The sequence below is a fragment of the Heterodontus francisci genome, chromosome 4, assembly GCF_036365525.1.
Source record: "Heterodontus francisci isolate sHetFra1 chromosome 4, sHetFra1.hap1, whole genome shotgun sequence".
NCBI classification, from domain to species: domain Eukaryota; kingdom Metazoa; phylum Chordata; class Chondrichthyes; order Heterodontiformes; family Heterodontidae; genus Heterodontus; species Heterodontus francisci.
In genome coordinates, this window is record NC_090374.1 from 30,095,367 (window position 1) to 30,113,836 (window position 18,470).

Here is an 18,470-nt window from a genome sequence, read left to right on the forward strand (position 1 = left end):
GTTAGACAGATTTTTCATCTACAAGGGAGTGAAGGTTTATGGGCAGCAGGCAGGAAAGTGAAGTTGAGGCCACAATCAGATCAGCCATGGCCTCATTGAATGGCAGGGCAGGCTCGAGGGGCCGAATGGCCTCCACCTGCTCCTGTTTCTTATGATCTTATGCCCTGTGGTAAAATTGTGGTTGGAGCAGAGACTGTCAGCGTCCAAGAAAAATGTTTAAAAAATGATTTATGTCATAACAATGTCTCAGGACCTCTTTGTATTTTGAGTATATAGTTGTCACTTTTTCTCAACTTTGAAAACTATTCTAGGTTAAGGAAGCATTGTCTCCAAGAAAAGGTGTTTGACAAGCACCTTTTATGGTGAGGGAGAAGTGTTATCACAGTGACATTTTATACAAGTGAATTGGTGACAGAATTCCAGCTAACCCGTGTCATTGTGTGCTTGTAAACCAATGAAAAAGGTTGGCCAAACTGCTTTTCATGGAAACAGTACCCTCTTTAACACAGCAGTTTCTCCCATATTCATGGTGCTCTGTAATAGTGACTTGTTTGGAGGTCATTTTAACCTAAGTCACTAAGCGGGAAACACACAACATGGGGTTCAGTGCTGGAAGAGGGAGTCAGGAAAATCAATGGCAATAGATGACAACTTCCACATGTTATTCTTGATCAGATATGGCAAATGATTCCTTCTTTTCAGTAAAAGATAATTCGCCTTCATTACAAATAAAAGACCAAGGTGTTTTTTTTTGGGAGGAGCAGGATTAAAAGAGCTAAAAATAACATGACATTTTAAAATTATGCTTAAAAGGTTTCTGAAGGGAGACGAACCAAAATGTTGAAAGAGACAAGTGCAGAATCACCATGGCAACACCTAAACCTAGTACTTTATCTTGTCATTGTCTGACATTGTAATCAAAATTGAAAAAGGTGACAGTGCGCCAAGGCTGCTGTGATATTTATAAAAATGTTTAAGGATTAAAGAGTACCTCTGGGTGAGATAACTTTCATTGGTTTTTCAGTGGGACAAAGCACTATCAGTGGCACCTGGGGTATCAATGAAATACTGGAGAAAGCTGATGCAAAGGTAAGGACTTTTATAATGAGTAATATAATGATTTTAAACATTGTATTACACAACCAGTTATTTCATGAGTCTGTTCTCTGTGTCCTGGCCAACATTCCTCCCTCATTCAAAATAAAATAGATTTGTTATTCAGCTCATTTTGTGGGGCACTGCCAGCACAGAATAGATGTCATATTTGTTGACCTAATAGCAGTCACTGTATGTCACAAGTAATTCATTGTGGAAAACACTGATGGGCCTGTATCGTAGTTCTATGAGACCTTTTGATGTGATAAGGCACCATATAAATCTAAGCATTACTATCATCAACCTGCATTTATGGAACTAAAAACAAGTAAATTGTCCATTGTGCGTAATGAATGTTCTTCACCTTGTGAAACTATTTTAAGTTGAACTGTACAATGAAAATATGGGGAATTTTTATTTAGATAAACACATTCTCAGATCCACCTGCACAGAGTGTATTATCGATCTGTAGATACAGAACCTTTTTGCAATGTTGGCATGCAATCAGTAATCAAAATTTATCTGTTGCCTGTTGTGAACTATTGCCTGACTGATAATTCTTTTGAGTATTGTCTTTAAGCTACCCAGACAGTTCTTCCAGTCATTAAACCAACACAAATAAGGTGAGAATAATGGGAACCAAATTAGTAAAACACATAAAATCCTTTTATAAAGTTTTTTGTAAGAAATAAATGAAGGAATTTGCATCTATATATAACACCTAATTGTATCCTCAGGATGTTCCAAAGCACTTTAGAACAGTGGAATTATTTTGGAAATGCAAGTTTTTGTTATGTAGGTAAACATGGCAGCCGTATTGTGCACAGCAAGATCCCACAAACAACAAATTAAATGAATGGCCAAGTAAAGTATTCTTGAGCATGAAAAATAATTGAAGCTACCTGCTCTCACAATCAAAATGTTTACATCAACTACAAATTGCTAAAATATTTAATCAGATTTAGAAGATGGAAAAGAATGAAGGAAAGATCATACACTGGGTGGCACAAGGAGGAGAGCAAAGCTTTGATTACTCCCACCCCATTGAGTTTCTGATCTCCCTTTCGAAGAGGGGATAGGTACCTTCCTCAGGGGAGGTTAGCAGAAATTTAACTGGTATTTTTAGCCAGGCCTTCAACAGTAGAATTAGCTGTGCCTTTTCATTAGGTTGTCAATCCTGTCCACGTAGCCACAGAAGTCACATTTCCCAGGAGGACCAGAAAATAAAGGGAAATCTAACCTCAAAATTAAAAAGAGCCAAAAATGCACCTTTAAAATCTGATTAGTCCATCAGCGTAACCATAACGGGAAAGCATTTAGTAATAGGAAATATCCAGTATGTTGCTATTTCCTCAGGAGAGCTGATCAGCTGATTCAGGAAGGGAATAATGAAGTCATTCCATACTGCATTGCAACCGGGGATGTGAAGAAACTGGTGACCTTTTTCAGCTCTCGAGGCCAGCTAAATGAAGCACTGCTAGTTACTCAGGTAATTTATCATTACTAATTGCTTGTCTTATTACTTATGAGGATTAATCTCACCATATTAGCAGTGATGCCATGTTCAAAGTGATTAAGATTATATAACCCTAACGTGTAACCCTGATTCTCTGACCCTCAGTCCATATCAGTGCGGCTCCTCGTTGGGATTACAGAATTAGTCCTGTGATGTCAAAGTTCCTTATTTTTAAAATATCTGACCAAGTTTGAAGAAATGATTCTGGGTAGTTTCTGTATATTCTTCATTATCATATTGAATATTGTCTTTTCAAAATACGTGCAAGTTAACATAGCTGAAACAGCTTAAATTAACCCTTTTGTTCTCTCAGCAAGGTAACGGTAAAGGTCATGAGAGTAAGACTTACATGGTGTTATCAGAGTCACCTGAATCTGACATCTCTTGCATTATTTAAACATTGTGGTATTCTTCATGATGGATATTTTATTGACTCCTCTCTCTGGCTTCCTTCTGCCCTTCAAGGTGCTGATTCATGTTGGGATACAGTTCCATAGATCCCTTAATTGGCAGTCTCAGTGAGAGAGGCCACTTGATGCCTGGTGTGGGAACTGGTGCAGTAGGGGTTGTTCTTCTGAGCTTAAGGTTGAGGTTTAGGTACATTGCTTGGCTGGAGAAGAGGGAATTCTACTCTGCAATGGTCTGTGTTGATATCTGATGTGTGTCACATAAGTTGGCATTACTTATGTATAAACAAGTGTCTGTAGTCTATCTGATTGTCAGAGGCATCATAGCTTAGTTCAAGTATGTCTTCAACCTGATGTGCACCCACATATACGGGTAAATTCACCAATCCCACACTCTCAGCAAAGAGTGATAGTCAAAAAGATCTACAAGGCTGATTCTCCAAGCCAAGCTCAAATGGAGCATGGCTTCCTGCTGGAGGGCACCCTGATGGATTGGCCTTTTACAGATCAGGAGCAGAAACCTTGGTTAATTTGATTGTCTTTCCCCAACAGAGGTATGGAGTTATAGTGATCCTACATTTACCCTGGCGAAAATCATAGACCAGGAATCAAACTGGGAGCTTTCACACTGGGCAGCTCTCTTCCCTGCCCTAGGTTTCCCAGTTTTCTCTGCTCATAAGTGACCTCCTGGTTCTCGGAACTTCTCACAAAGAAGAACAAAGAACAGTACAGCACAGGAACAGGCCATTCGGCCCTCCAAGCCTGCGCCGATCTTGATGCTTGCCTAAACTAAAACCTTCTGCACTTCCGGGGTCCGTATCCATCTATTCCCTTCCTATTCATATATTTGTCAAGATGCCTCTTAAACGTCTCCATGGTACCTGCTTCCAACACCTCCCCCGGCAACAAGTTCCAGGCACTCACCACCCTCTGTGTAAAGAACTTGCCTCGCACATCCCCTCTAAACTTTGCTCCTCGCACCTTAAACCTATGTCCCCTAGTAACTGACTCTTCCACCCTGGGAAAAAGCTTCTGACTATCCACTCTGTCCATGCCGCTTATAACTTTGTAAACCTCTATCATGTCGCCCCTCCACCTCCGTCGTTCCAGTGAAAACAATCTGAGTTTATCCAACTTCTCCTCATAGCTAATGCCCTCCACACCAGGCAACATCCTGGTAAACCTCTTCTGTACCCTCTCCAAAGCCTCCACGTCCTTCTGGCGACCAGAATTGCACGCAATATTCTAAGTGTGGCCTAACTAAAGTTCTGTACAGCTGCAGCATGACTTGCCTATTTTTGTACTCTATGCCCCGACCGATGAAGGCAAGCATGCCGTATGCCTTCTTGACTACCTTATCCACCTGTGTTGCCACTTTCAGTGACCTGTGGACCTGTAGCCCAGATCTCTCTGCCTGTCAATACTCCGAAGGGTTCTGCCATTTACTGTATACTTCCCACCTGCATTAGATCTTCCAAAATGCATTACCTCACATTTGTCTGAATTAAACTCCATCTGCCATTTCTCCGCCCAAGTCTCCAACCGATCTATATCCTGCTGTATCCTCTGACAGTCCTCATCACTGTCCGCAACTGCACCAACTTTTGTGTCGTCCGCAAACTTACTAATCAGACCAGCTACATTTTCCTCCAAATCATTTATATGAACTACAAACAGCAAAGGTCCCAGCACTGATCCCTGCGGAACACCACTAGTCACATCCCTCCATTCAGAAAAGCACCCTTCCACTGCTACCCTCTGTCTTCTATGACCAAGCCAGTTCTGTATCCATCTTGCCAGCTCACCTCTGATCCCATGTGACTTCACCTTTTGTATCAGTCTGCCATGAGGGATCTTGTCAAAGGCTTTACTGAAGTCCATATAGATAACATCCACTGCCCTCCCTTCATCAATCATCTTTGTCACTTCCTCAAAAAACTCAATCAAATTAGTGAGACACGACCTCCCCTTCACAAAACCATGCTGCCTCTCGCTAATAAGTCCATTTGTTTCCAAATGGGAGTAAATCCTGTCCTGAAGACTCCTCTCTAATAATTTCCCTACCACTGATGTAAGGCTCACCGGCCTATAATTTCCTGGATTATCCTTGCTACCCTTCTTAAACAAAGGAACAACATTGGCTATTCTCCAGTCCTCTGGGACCTCACCTCTAGCCAATGAGGATGCAAAGAATTTTGTCAAGGCCCCAGCAATTTCTTCCCTTGCCTCCCTCAGTATTCTGGGGTAGATCCCATCAGGCCCTGGGGACTTAACTACCTTAATGCTTTGCAAGACACCCAACACCTCCTCCTTTTTGATAATGAGATGACTGAGACTATCTACACTCCCTTCCCTTGGCTCATCATCCACCAAGTCCTTCTCCTTGGTGAATACTGATGCAAAGTACTCATTTAGTACCTCACCCATTTCCTCTGGCTCCACACATAGATTCCCTTCTCTGTCCTTGAGTGGGCCAACCCTTTCCCTGGTTACCCTCTTGCTCTTTATATACGTATAAAAAGCCTTGGGATTTTCCTTAATCCTGTTTGCCAATGATTTCTCATAACCCCTTTTAGCCCTCCTGACTCCTTGCTTAAGTTCTTTCCTACTGACTTTATATCCCTCAAGGGATTCGTCTGTTCCTAGCCTTCCAGCCCTTACAAATGCTTCCTTTTTCTTTTTGACGAGGCTCACAATATCCCGCGTTGTCCAAGGTTCCTGAAACTTGCCAAACTTATCCTTCTTCCTCACAGGAACATGCTGGTCCTGGATGCTAATCAACTGACATTTGAAAGACTCCCACATGTCAGATGTTGATTTACCCTCAAACAGCCGCCCCCAATCTAAATTCTTCAGTACCTGCCTAATATTGTTATAATTAGCCTTCCCCCAATTTAGCACCTTCACCCGAGGACTACTCTTATCCTTATCCACAAGTACCTTAAAACTTATGGAATTATGGTCACTGTTCCCGCAATGCTCCCCCACTGAAACTTCGACCACCTGGCCGGGCTCATTCCCCAATACCAGGTCCAGTACGGCCCCAACCCTAGTTGGCCTATCTACGTATTGTTTCAAGACGCCCTCCTGGATGCTCCTTACAAATTCTGCCCCATCTAAGCCCCTAGCACTAAGTGAGTCCCAGTCTATATAGGGGAAGTTAAAGTCACCCACCACTACAACCCTGTTACCTTTACATCTTTCCAAAATCTGTCTACATATCTGCTCCTCTACCTCCCGCTAGCTGTTGGGAGGCCTGTAGTAAACCCACAACATCGTGACTGCACCCTTCCTGTTCCTGAGCTCCACCCATATTGCCTCGCTGCATGACCCCTCCGAGGTGTCCTCCCGCAGTACAGCTGTGATATTCTCCTTAACCAGTAATGCAACTCCCCCACCACTTTTACATCCCCCTCTATCCCGCCTGAAGCTTCTAAATCCTGGAACATTTAGCTGCCAATCCTGTCCTTCCCTCAACCAAGTCTCTGTAATAGCAACAACATCATATTTCCAAGTACTAATCCAAGCTCTAAGTTCATCTGCCTTACCTGTTATACTTCTTGCATTGAAACAAATGCACTTCAGACCACCAGTCCCGCTGTTCTCCACAACATCTCCCTGCCTGCTCTTCCTCTTAGTCTTACTGGCCTTATTTACTAGTTCCCCTTCATTTATTTCACTTGCTGTCCTACTGCTCTGGTTCCCACCCCCCTGCCACACTAGTTTAAACCCTCCCAAGTGACGCTCGCAAACCTCGCAGCCAGGATTAGATTAGAGATACAGCACTGAAACAGGCCCTTCGGCCCACCGAGTCTGTGCCGAACATCAACCACCCATTTATACTAATCCTACACTAATCCCATATTCCTACCAAACATCCACCAACTGTCCCTATATTTCCCTACCACCTACCTCTACTCGTGACAATTTATAATGGCCAATTTACCTATCAACCTGCAAGTCTTTTGGCTTGTGGGAGGAAACCGGAGCACCCGGAGAAAACCCACGCAGACACAGGGAGAACTTGCAAACTCCACACAGGCAGTACCCGGAATTGAACCCGGGTCCCTGGAGCTGTGAGGCTGCAGTGCTAACCACTGCGCCACTGTGCCGCCCAATATTTGTGCCCCTCCAGTTTAGATGCAACCCGTCCTTCTTGTACAGGTCCCATCTGTCCCTGAAGAGATGGTCCAGATATCTGAAACCCTCCCTTCTACACCAGCTGTTCAGCCACGTGTTTAGCTGCACTATCTTCCTATTTCTAGCCTCACTGGCATGTGGCACAGGGAGTAATCCCGAGATTACGACCCTCGAGGTCCTGTTTTTTAACTTTCTACCTAACTCCCTAAACTCCCCCTGCAGGACCTTGTCATTCTTCCTGCCTATGTTGTTGGTACCAATGTGTACCACAACCTCTGGCTGTTCACCCTCCCCCTTCAGAATGCCCCCTGTCCGTTCAGAGACATCCTTGACCCTGTCACCAGGGAGGCAACATACCATCCTGGAGTCTCTTTCACGTCCGCAGAAGCGCCTATCTGTGCCCCTGACTATAGAGTCCCCTATAACTATTGCTCTTCTGCGCTTTGTCCCTCCCTGCTGAACAACAGTGCCAGCCATGGTGCCACTGCTCTGGCTGCTGCTGTTTTCCCCTGATAGGCCATCGCCCCCAACAGTATCCAAAACGGTATACTTGTTAGAGAGGGGGATAGCCACAGGGGATTCCTGCACTGACTGCCTGCCCCTTCTAGCGGTCACCCATCTATCTGCCTGCACCTTGGGTGTAACAACTGCTGATATAAAATCACAAACAAAGATACTCAACTATAGGAGACCCAACCTCTATAAGGTAGATGCTAAAACACAGTCAGAATGCCATGTGATCACATGGTTTGAACTGCAGTGGTTTCTGTTTTTATTTCACTCCATGTTACAGGATAATAATTTCCCGGCTATATATAGGTACAGGCACGATGCTTTGCTGATGAAAGTCTATAGTGAAATAGATTTGGCTAATCTCACCCCAGATGTAATGGGCATCCGTCCACATCACAAATTTGTCAGTCATTCAGAGAGACCATATCGATGATTCTTATGGGCAAAAAGAGTGCTTTTCCGAAGATGTAGTTGAGCTACAGTAGTTTGTTTTTCTCTGCATCTAACCTGAGCTGGGATAACTTGATGCTCACACCCAGATGCAAAATAAAGTGGAAAATATTATGTTTACCAACATGGTCATTCCGCGCCCTTCCAACATTCATCAGTTCATCTCTAACTAGGGAGTCATGTAACTCTGGTGAGTAGTGGATCAGTGGCAGAACCAGTCACTCAAGTCATGGAGAAGCTGTGAGGTGGCGGTTTGCAGTGGCTCTTGCGGGAGAAGTCCGAGGCAAAGTAGGAAGATCATCAATGCACGGAAATTTGAGGACCCTCAATTGTCAATTGACAATTTCTGGTTTGCATTAGGGAGATGTTCCTCTCAATCTTGGAGATCTAAAAGGTTTTCTGACAGTCACCCCTGTACTCACCTATTGTCAATTGGAAATTTGGCCTGTGATACCTTTTCCTATTTTGTATTGCATCTGTAGGCAGCCCGTGAAGGAAACATTCAAGGACCACAGATCTCAGCACCAAATGGAGCAGCATGTGGTGATGGGAATAATAAATCAGAAGATTACAATGAGTAAGCTACTTCCTGTTTCACCCAGACAGTTAGAGAGTATCTAATACAGAATCCAGTAAATAATATATGGAAGCAAAGGCAAGTCATTTTCCTTAAGTTGCCATTGTCAGTCATGGAATCATTAAATGACATGACACAGAAGGAGGCCATTCAGCCCATCATGCCTGTGCTGGCTTTTTGGCAGAGTTATCCAATTAATTCCACTCCCCTACTCTTTCCCCATAACCCTGTATTTTTTTTTCCTTCAAGTGTTTATCCAATTCTCTTTTGAAATTTAATGTTGAACCTGCTTTCACCACCCTTTCAGGCAGTGCATTGCAGATCACAACAACTTGCTGTATCAAAAAATGTTTCCTCGTGTCGCCTCTGGTTCTTTTGCCAATCACCTGACATCTACGTCCCCCGGTTACTGACCCTTCTGCTACTGGAAATAGTTTCTCCTTATTTTCTTTATCAAAACCATTCATGATTTTGAACACCTCTATCAAATCTCCTCTTAGCCTTCTGCTCTATAAGGAGAACAGACCCAGTCTTAAGACCCAGACATCTTTTTTTTAAAATAGTAAGTGAAAGGATCAAAATAAATTACTTTTTACTGACTGGGATTCTAACGTCCATTAGAATGGGACCTGCTACCCCTAATCGTGAATCCAGTCCCACCCTGTGTGGTTGACTCTTGGGGCCTCTTAGGTATCCTCCAGCCAACTAGGCATGGGTTATCCTGTCCATGTTGCCTGCATCCCGGAAGAAATAAAAAGAAATAAACAGGTTGGTAATATAAGCTGTCGCTTGGTCTAAAAAAATGAGCCGATAGGCCACTGAAATTAGACGACTTGTCGACAAAAAGACTGCCAATTTCCTTATGGCTCAAAATCTAAATGATATTGGTGCTTAACGGCACATAAAATCGCATCATCTCTGAGAGTATTCCCTGCTGCCTAATTATTTCTAGCAGAGTTTGACCTGTACTACATATGACAAGTGTTGTTGTGTGGAACTCAATACGTGGGTGCTGAAAGCTGTGTCTTATCCTGCAGCCTGTTACACAGGGTGAGTAAGGAGCTGGCGGAATGGTACTTCCAGGATGGACGAGCAGTGCTGGCTGCATGTTGCCACCTTGCAGTGAATGATATCGAGGTACTGTATCTCGATTTAATTATCTACAATTTCCTGTGCTCCCGAATAGATCCAAACCTGTGCTTGGTACATCTTTACCCTTTCAGTTGAAAAGCATTTGCTGTTGCATTCAAAATGACTCCTAGATTTAAGAAAAATGGGCGACAACCAAGCAGTCATTTTTATTTAAAGTTAGTTGAAAGTGTACTCCTAGGTGAGCAGTAATACTAATTACCATTTGTCTTCCACATCCATTGATCAAGCAGATCAAGCTAATAGGTCCTCCCACATAGTTTATAATCAGTTATGCTGCATAAATCGTGTGAATGCATGTTGATGCACTGAGAGACAATGGGAGTGGCGGCCAGCTGTCATAACTATCCTGAATATCACCGTCAAGCATTCAAACCATCAGGGTCGCACTGTAGAGATTAGCTGATTGGTCACATATGGTAGAGCAATCCTTTCTTAAGTAAGCAGACCAAAACTGGTCTGAAATGGAAAGCCACCAATTTGGGCTGGAGGTGAGCTCGGTGACCAGTTAGTGGCACCAGGTGATGCATGGAGACGAGACGCGGCTCTACATTGGAATGCTCAGAGGCAGATGGCAGCCATGACTTGTTCCCAGGATGACGGGACTGTCCTAGGAAGAGAGATTGGGGAAACTGGGCCTGTATTCTCTAGATCTCATTGAAACCTACAAAATACTTAAAGGTATAGACTGGGTATATGCAGCTAAGATGGTTCCCCTGGTTGGGGAGTCTAGAACCAGGGGACACAATTGCAAAATAAGGGGGAAGCCACTTAGGACCGAGAGGAGGAGAATTTTCTTTAATCAGAGTTGTGAATCTTTGGAATTCTCTATCCTAGAGGGCTGTGGAAGCTCAGTCATTGAATATGTTTAAAGCAGGGATTGACAGATTTCTAAATATCAATGACATAAGGGGATATGAGGATAGTGTGAGGAAAAAGGCATTGAAGTGGAAGAACAGCCATGATCATATTGAATGGCGGGGCAGGCTCGATGGGCTGAATGGCCTACTCCTGTTCCTATGTTCCTATGAGAGGGTCTGCAGGTCTTACAGAATGGAGTGCACAGGTGATCAGAGGGCCAGCAGCATCACTGTGCCTACAAGTGGCCCAACAGAAGGGACTTGACCTGCTCTTTTTGTATCACCTTCTTTTCCATCCAATTTTACTCATTAGCAACAGCACTTTATGGCTCGGCACAGAGCTTCCGACAGGTGAGCACTAACGTGCCCCAGACACTGCGTTTTCCTTGTCCCTGGCGATCGAAAATTTCAAACTGTTCCTTGGAAGCCTTTTAATGAGCTCAGCAATGAGTTCAACTAACATTAATTGGAGGCGTGTAAGTTTCCTGTTACCCCTCTGCTGCCCTCCCTTTAAAAATCACTTTGCGTTCCGGAGGCATCAGGAGCCAGTGCCACCTTCTGGGAATGCGGTTTTCGATGCGCGCCCACACCCATGCTCACCCCCAAGGCCAATTGAAAATCCAGCCCCAGGTGTCTACGAGATGATCTATTCGAGGTAAATAAGATAAGTATGGGAATAGGAAAGGTAAATTCAGGGCTAAATTGATTTGTGAGGGGACACAGATTCAAACTAGTAAAATGTAAATTTAGGACTGATGCCAGAAAATTCGTGCTCACTCAGAGTGTGGAATAAATCTCCAGGGTAGTGAAGGTAAAAATCCTGGAATAATTTTGAAACTGTTGGATGCTGTAATGGAGGGGAAGGGAGGAGCATCTCAGGATGGCAAAATATAAATGATCAAATAGCTTTCCACATCTGTAACTATCTCGTGTACTTAAGACCGTCTTAAAGTCATACAGTCTAGAAAATTGGGTAAGCATATGCTAAACATAACACACAGAGGAAATGTAATACCATGATAGTTAAGAGCTGGTCTATTCACAGTGTACTGCACATGTAATACTGTATTCATATTTAAAATGTGAATTGAGTCCTGTTCTGTAACCTTTTTAAATTCCCAGCTGAAATTCTTTAGTTGATATATTATTGATTTGTTTTGTTATGTTTTAGTTAATATATTCCGATTTAAAACATCTGGTAAACGTTATTATTGCTCAAGTTAATTAACCAACAATAAAAATAGGAAATTGGTATGCAATTTGTGCAAGTTGTCAAATGCAGTGAATGCTGATTGAAAATTTGAATATTCATGGGATAGACAGTAAACATTAGACCAATTAGGGACTGCATCATCCGACTGAGGGATACTTGCTTAAAGTTAAGGAAACATCTTCATATTAAGGCATGATGCTCTACAGTATTCAGCTGAGAAGAGAATGTACTTTTTTTCAAGAACTTCTTGCCAAAATCATTAATAAGGACTTAAAATGAACTGATAATTTTGATGACTCTTTCGCTTTGAGCACAGCTTGCAATGTCGAACCTGATCCGTGGGAATGAGCTAGAGTTGGCAGTTTGTGTGGGAACAGTGCTAGGAGACAGCGCCACGCCTGTGACAAACTACGCCTTGGAACTTCTGGCCCGGAAGTGCATGTCAGCAACAACATGGTGAGTGCACAGAACAGCTTAACAGTAACAACTCCGATGAAATGTATGCCAAGGATGATTGAATCGCAGAGATGTTAAATGGTAGAATGTTACAGCATAGAATGAGACCATTCAGCCCATCTTTCTTTGTAAGAGCGATCCAAACAGTCCCACTGTCCTGCTCTTCCCTCATAGCCCTGCACATTTCTCCTTTTCAAGTATTTATCCTTTTGAAAGTTACGATTGAATCTGCTTCCACCACTCTTTCAGGCAGTGCATTCCAGATCATAACAACTCACTGCGTAAAAAAAAATTCTCCTCATTTCCCCCCTTTTTTTTTGCCAAGGTGCATTCAACAATCATAAAATTGACTGGTCATCAAACTGAAAATGATTTCTCAATGTATTTGGAGTAATGCTGTCAGTGTTCTAAATGAATCATTGTATATGAATGATAAGGAAAAGCGATAGTATTGCTGCAAATGCATAAAGACTTGAAGCACTGTGGTCGGTTCACTAAAGCAAAGTAAAATCAGCTCGTAAAATTAATAATTTATGATGGAGTCAAAGCTCTGGGTTTACAGGAAAGAAAGGTCTAAAGGGTTAAATAACATTCTGTGCTGTAAATTCTGTGGCTTCTATTTATTTTGTGCCTTATTCATCGTCAGAAATATTCCATAGCACTTCACATCGGAACATAGGAATTGCTAGACATAAGAAATCACAGTACATTTACTTTGCCTTCTGCCATCTGGTAGTCCTATGATGCAATAATAACTCTCGATTAATCATTAGCAATCAATCTCTATCAATTAGTCTACAACAGACCCAGACTGAGGAAGTCCCCCAATGACGGAGAGCATTGGGAACCATCGATCCAAAGTCAGGCATGCGACATACGAGGTTTAAGACCATTGTAACATTATTAAAAAAGCAATAGCAAATATACAAAATCCCACAATCAACTTCAGAGTGAATGACAGCTCCATCATTTTTTTCGTAGTTGGAGAGGAAAAGTCCTTCCACCTCCTCTTCATATAGTGTGATGGGATTTTTAACATCCACCGTAAACCACAGACACAGGCAGACCACGCCTTGGTTTGACATCTCGGGTGAAATTGGTCTGCCACAGTTTGGCTTCAATAGAAAACCGGGCAAAGTGTAAAACAAGCTGCTGGTTCACTCTGGGCCCATTACTCGCTCCTGTGACGATCATTTTCACCCTCCTCAACTGAACGACAACAGCGCCAACATTGCAGCACTCCTTGCACTGGAGTACGAACCTCAGTTATATGCTTAGTTTAGTTTAGGCAAAGTTTATTCTGCGACAAACACCACTAAAATACCTAGTTATTTATCTCATTGCTGTTTGTGGGACCTTCCTGGATGCAAATTGACTGTTGTTTGTGTACATTATATTTCAAAAGCATTTCATTGTGTGTGAAGTACTTTGGGACATCATGAGGATGTGAAAGGTACTATATGGGCTGGATTTAAAGGGCCCCCCCCCCCAGAGATGGGCTAGAAGGTGGGGGGTGGGAGGCCCACAGAATTGTGACGGGAGGCGGGGGACAGAGAGCCCACCATCTTTTTCACAAGTATGTTGAGGGCGGGAAAGGCCGAATCAGTAGCCACACAAGGGCCTCTTCCTGCTGCCGCTGGATTAAGCCAGCGACGGGTGGGGGCTCCCCCATGCGGGGAGGTCACTCAGTGGACTGATGCAACCTCCATGTGGGCTTGTGGGGTGGATTGGGGGGGCCTCCTCCCTGGGCAACCTGTGGCCCACGGAGGGCCCCCATCAGCAAACACCCCACCTCCCATAACACCACCCCTCCCTGCACTCATCGCCCATCCTCCCCCCGCCACCTCATCGCCAGGGCCTGCCGGACTGGCCCTGGCAGCCCCTCCTCATTTACCTTCTCTCCGGGTCTCCAGCGATGGGCCTGCTCCTAGGCCTCATGTAGTACTGGCAGTGGCCACTCCTCCCGCCGGCACTGCCGCCACTACTGAGCTGCTGGCCCTCTGATTGGCTGGCAGCTTTTGGAGGCATCTTTAAAGGGATGGAGATCCTGGCGCCAGGCTGTGAATTTCCTGACAGCTGCTGAATCGCAACGATGGTGGGGGGAGGGGCTGCCTCCAAAAGGCTGAGGCTCGCCTTTTTGGCCCAGTGCCGGGAACCCCATCGGCGTGACTGCAAGTTCTTTCTTTTGGTAAGGGAGTAACCACCCTTGATATCATGTCCAGAGATGCTGTCTCAATGGCCCAGCCAAGATCAGAAACCCAAACATAATTAAAAACCTGCATTAAAATCGTGTTTTTCATGGCCTCATGCTGTCTCAAAGTTCCGGTGAAGTGTTTTTGAAATGTAGAATCAAAGAATCATCGAATGGTTGCAGCACAGAAGGAGGCCATTCAACCCGTTGTGTCTGTGCCTGCGCTCTGCAAGAGCAACTCACCCAGTCCCACTCCCCCGTCTTTTCCCTGTAGCCCTGCAAATTTTTTCTCTTCACATAATTTTCCAATTCCCTTTTGAAAGCCACAGTTGAATCTACCTCGATCACAATCTCAGGTGGAGCATTCCAGATCCTAACCACTCGCTGCGTGAACAAGTGTTTCCTCGTGATGTAGTCATTACTGTAATGTGGCAGAACTAAACAATCAACATATAAACAGCAGTGAGACAAATGACCAGGTCATTTGCCTTCAAAATTTTAGAGCATAGCGCATTGAGATGCCCGAGGGGGGTGCTTCACATTATTAATTACTTTTTGAAGTGCAATGGCTCTTGTTATGTAGAGAAAACATATGAGGAGCTGCAACCATAAACTTCCATCCTGTCAATCCATAGTACAATGCTTTCACCACCACTGGGTCACAAGTTATTCATTGCCATGTGCATGCTTGAGTGTAATTTGCTCATCTGTTATAGGCTTCATTTGTGGTATCATTTTCAAAAGAGTGACTGTCTTTATTTTTTTAACCTTCTGCTTTTAGCTTTCCATGTATTGGATACAGGTATTGTCACTGTTAAAAGCATAAACATAGGCTGTTGCTTGTGAAATTGCATGTGGACTCACCGTTCTCATGTTGCATATAAACATTGCTGCTTTTGCTTGGTGCTGTTGTAGGTGTGCTGTGTGTTTCATATGTTGCACATGTATGTATGTGTATGGATCTTACAAATGTGTGCTCCCAGCGCAAAGCTTCACATGATTGGAAGAAATATTGGGAGCTGCAGTGGCCAGTAATTGCTGGCTGGTTTTCTACTTGTTACCCTTAGTGAATGGAAAATCAGTGAAGCACTACACTGAACCATCGAATTTATCAAGCCTACCCCGAACAGTCACTTTGCATGATTGTTCAGCTGGTAACCAATGCTGAAGGAATTGAGCCCTCTCAAGTGGGATGAAATTACTGTCAGTGATGTCCACACGTTTGTTGCAAGTATTACTGCAATCAATGGTGTATGCAGTGGTAAAGGTGGAATTTGTTTTGAGGTGTGACAGGAGGGGGCTCGGGGAAAGGTTGTACTTAATGTTTTCTTAATTAGTGGAGAGTGTGTGGACATCGGCCAAGAACACGTTGGGCTGCATTTTACATGTCTGCCGCCGTATGGCGGTCCGCCCATGCTCGTCACGGAGACTGCCCCCCCCCCCCCCCGCCCGATGCCGTGGAGGGAGCCGGCGGTCCGTCCCCGGCAATGGCGTCAGGCGCCACTGCGCAGGCGCCAACGCCATTTTTAAAGGACTTCGAGCCCTCAATTGCTATTTAAATTTTTAAAGGGAAACGTGTTGTAAAAAATTACATTTATTGATCTAGCCCCTCTCCCACCTCCCTCAACAACCATACGTTAAACTCCTTGCCCTCTTCCCCCCAAAATACATAACTCATGCACTTGACCTTCCCACCCAAAGTTCACGAACTTAAATCTTTACCCCTTCCCACCATCCCCTACACCAATCAAATCACTCTGATGCCATTTCCCCCCTCCTCTCCGCACAGAGAAACTTACCTGCTCCCACCACCTCCCCCCCTCTGCGCCCCCACTGCACCACCCACCAGTGTTACACCTCAGATCTCCAGATGGAGATCCAAAGGTGTGGAAGTGCCGGCCACTGGCACTAATATCGGAGCGGAATGGGCATCGGGAGCAGGGTAAGTAAATAGTTCCTTAATTTGCATTTTTAAAAATATGTAAATTTGGCTCCTGTTGCCGAGCGGCGGCAGGAGGCCGCCACAAGGCCTTGCTGCAGCCAGCAATATCTGGCTGGGCCTTCCTGGCATCGAGGCCTGTGACAGGCTTCTGCCGGAGGCATTTTCTGCTCCCCGCCCCCCATCCCCCCCTCTCCCCCACCCTGCACTGCCACGATCCCTGACGTCAGGGGGGCTGTAACTTTGACATGTCTTTGTATAAGCTGATTAGCTCTGATAGCCACCTCCCCCGCACCAGGTTGGCCACTTCATTGCAGCTGGTAGCCTCCCCACACGGCGACCTAGAACTGGGCCTTTAATTGGTTGAATTGGCTACCTGCCTTCATTTGCTGCCTTTCCCGCCACTGGGAAACGTCCCCGGTGGTGTGACTGCTTCAGGGAACGATCCCAACGTGGCTTCCTGGCATTTTACCAGCCTCCCCCTCTGCCTCTTCGCCTGCCGCCCAGGGGCTGATGAAATTCCTCAAGATTATGAAGGAAATTCAACAAATATAATCGTTCAATTACCAAGTAAAGATTTAGGCAAATTGGGAGTAAGTAGGTAGACTTTTTTTTCCTAAAGGTAACAGAGAAAAGGAATGATCAGCAAAAATTTGTTTGTAAGTTCATCTTCAAAATTCCTTTGTTCTTAAGATATTTTCACATCAATTTGAATTTTGCCACCTGTTTTCCACACTATCATTTTAAAGGGTGATGATGGTATATTAAAAAAATAAATATTGTGAAGCATTCTGCCGTGAAATTGAGCCATAGACTTGTTACAACAAAGTGTTTTTGGAAATTTCCCAACAAAAGCAGTTGAGGTTCAGATGGTAACCCAATAAAAATGAACTGAGTGGTTAGCGGTTTGCTGACTTAGGTACAGACTAAGAGATAATCAAACACTGGAGAGCACATTTAGTTTAGTTTAGAGATACAGCACTGAAACAGGCCCTTCAGCCCACCGAGTCTGTGCCGACCATCAACCACCCATTTATACTAATCCTACACTAATTCCATATTCCTACCACATCCCCACCTGTCCCTATATTTCCCTACCACCTACCTATACTAGGGGCAATTGCTAATGGCCAATTTACCTATCAACCTGCAAGTCTTTGGCATGTGGGAGGAAACCGGAGCACCCGGAGGAAACCCATGCAGGCACAGGGAGAACTTGCAAACTCCACACAGGCAGTACCCAGAATTGAACCCGGGTCGCTGGAGTTGTGAGGCTGCGGTGCTAACCACTGCGCCACTGTGCTTCAGAACTTTAGCTGGAAGCAGCAGACCTGGGTGAAGATGTGAGGATTGTTGAATATCCTAGAGTTTTGCATGGTTACTCTTGGAGGTCAGATAGATTTTCCCTTCTGGGTGTTAAATGTGTGGGGTGTTCTAGAGTCAATTGTTTATGGTCTATGTGAGGAGCTGACTTAATAGGATTCCCCATTCTTTTTTTTTTGGTCCTGTGCATAGATTTTGAAAATTGTGAAGGAGCATTAATATTAATCAAATTACTATATATAGAAGGACAATAATGTCCTCTTTTACCAACCTCATAAACTATGCAGGTTGTATATTTAAGTAACCAAATGTGTTTACCTGAGAAGAACAAGGCAATACTGAGCAGAGCATCTCAGGGAACAAGCACTCTGTGGTGTGGTGGTGTCTGATACTGTGACTGCCTGATCCCAGCCAGCCTGTCTGAGGAGACTTTTGATGGAATCAAAGCTCCAAGGGAGAGCAAGTCAGAATTGCCCAAATCCTGCTGGGGACTGGTTTGTTGGAGTAAAGGTCTGGCAATAGGTCACTTCCCCAACTGCTCGGTCAGATTGGTACATGACATGCAAAGACTTAAAGCAGATGAAAGGAAGTGCCTTACAGAGTAATGAACTTGAATGCACGTAATAATATATGTATTGACC

At 44.2% G+C, this 18,470-nt stretch overlaps 1 protein-coding gene across 4 annotated transcripts in view; it reads left to right on the forward strand.

Moving 5' to 3' along the window:
• The window catches only part of wdr17 (WD repeat domain 17), a 162,394-nt gene that overhangs the window by 107,229 nt on the left and 36,695 nt on the right, over window positions 1–18,470 (forward strand). For all 4 annotated transcript variants that reach the window (XM_068029317.1, XM_068029318.1, XM_068029320.1 and 1 more), the window contains exons 18-22: window positions 1,025–1,089; window positions 2,452–2,584; window positions 8,604–8,698; window positions 9,736–9,835; window positions 12,237–12,376. In XM_068029317.1, coding sequence (XP_067885418.1) covers window positions 1,025–1,089; window positions 2,452–2,584; window positions 8,604–8,698; window positions 9,736–9,835; window positions 12,237–12,376 — 533 coding nt within the window. The remainder of the gene's footprint in view (window positions 1–1,024; window positions 1,090–2,451; window positions 2,585–8,603; window positions 8,699–9,735; window positions 9,836–12,236; window positions 12,377–18,470) is intronic.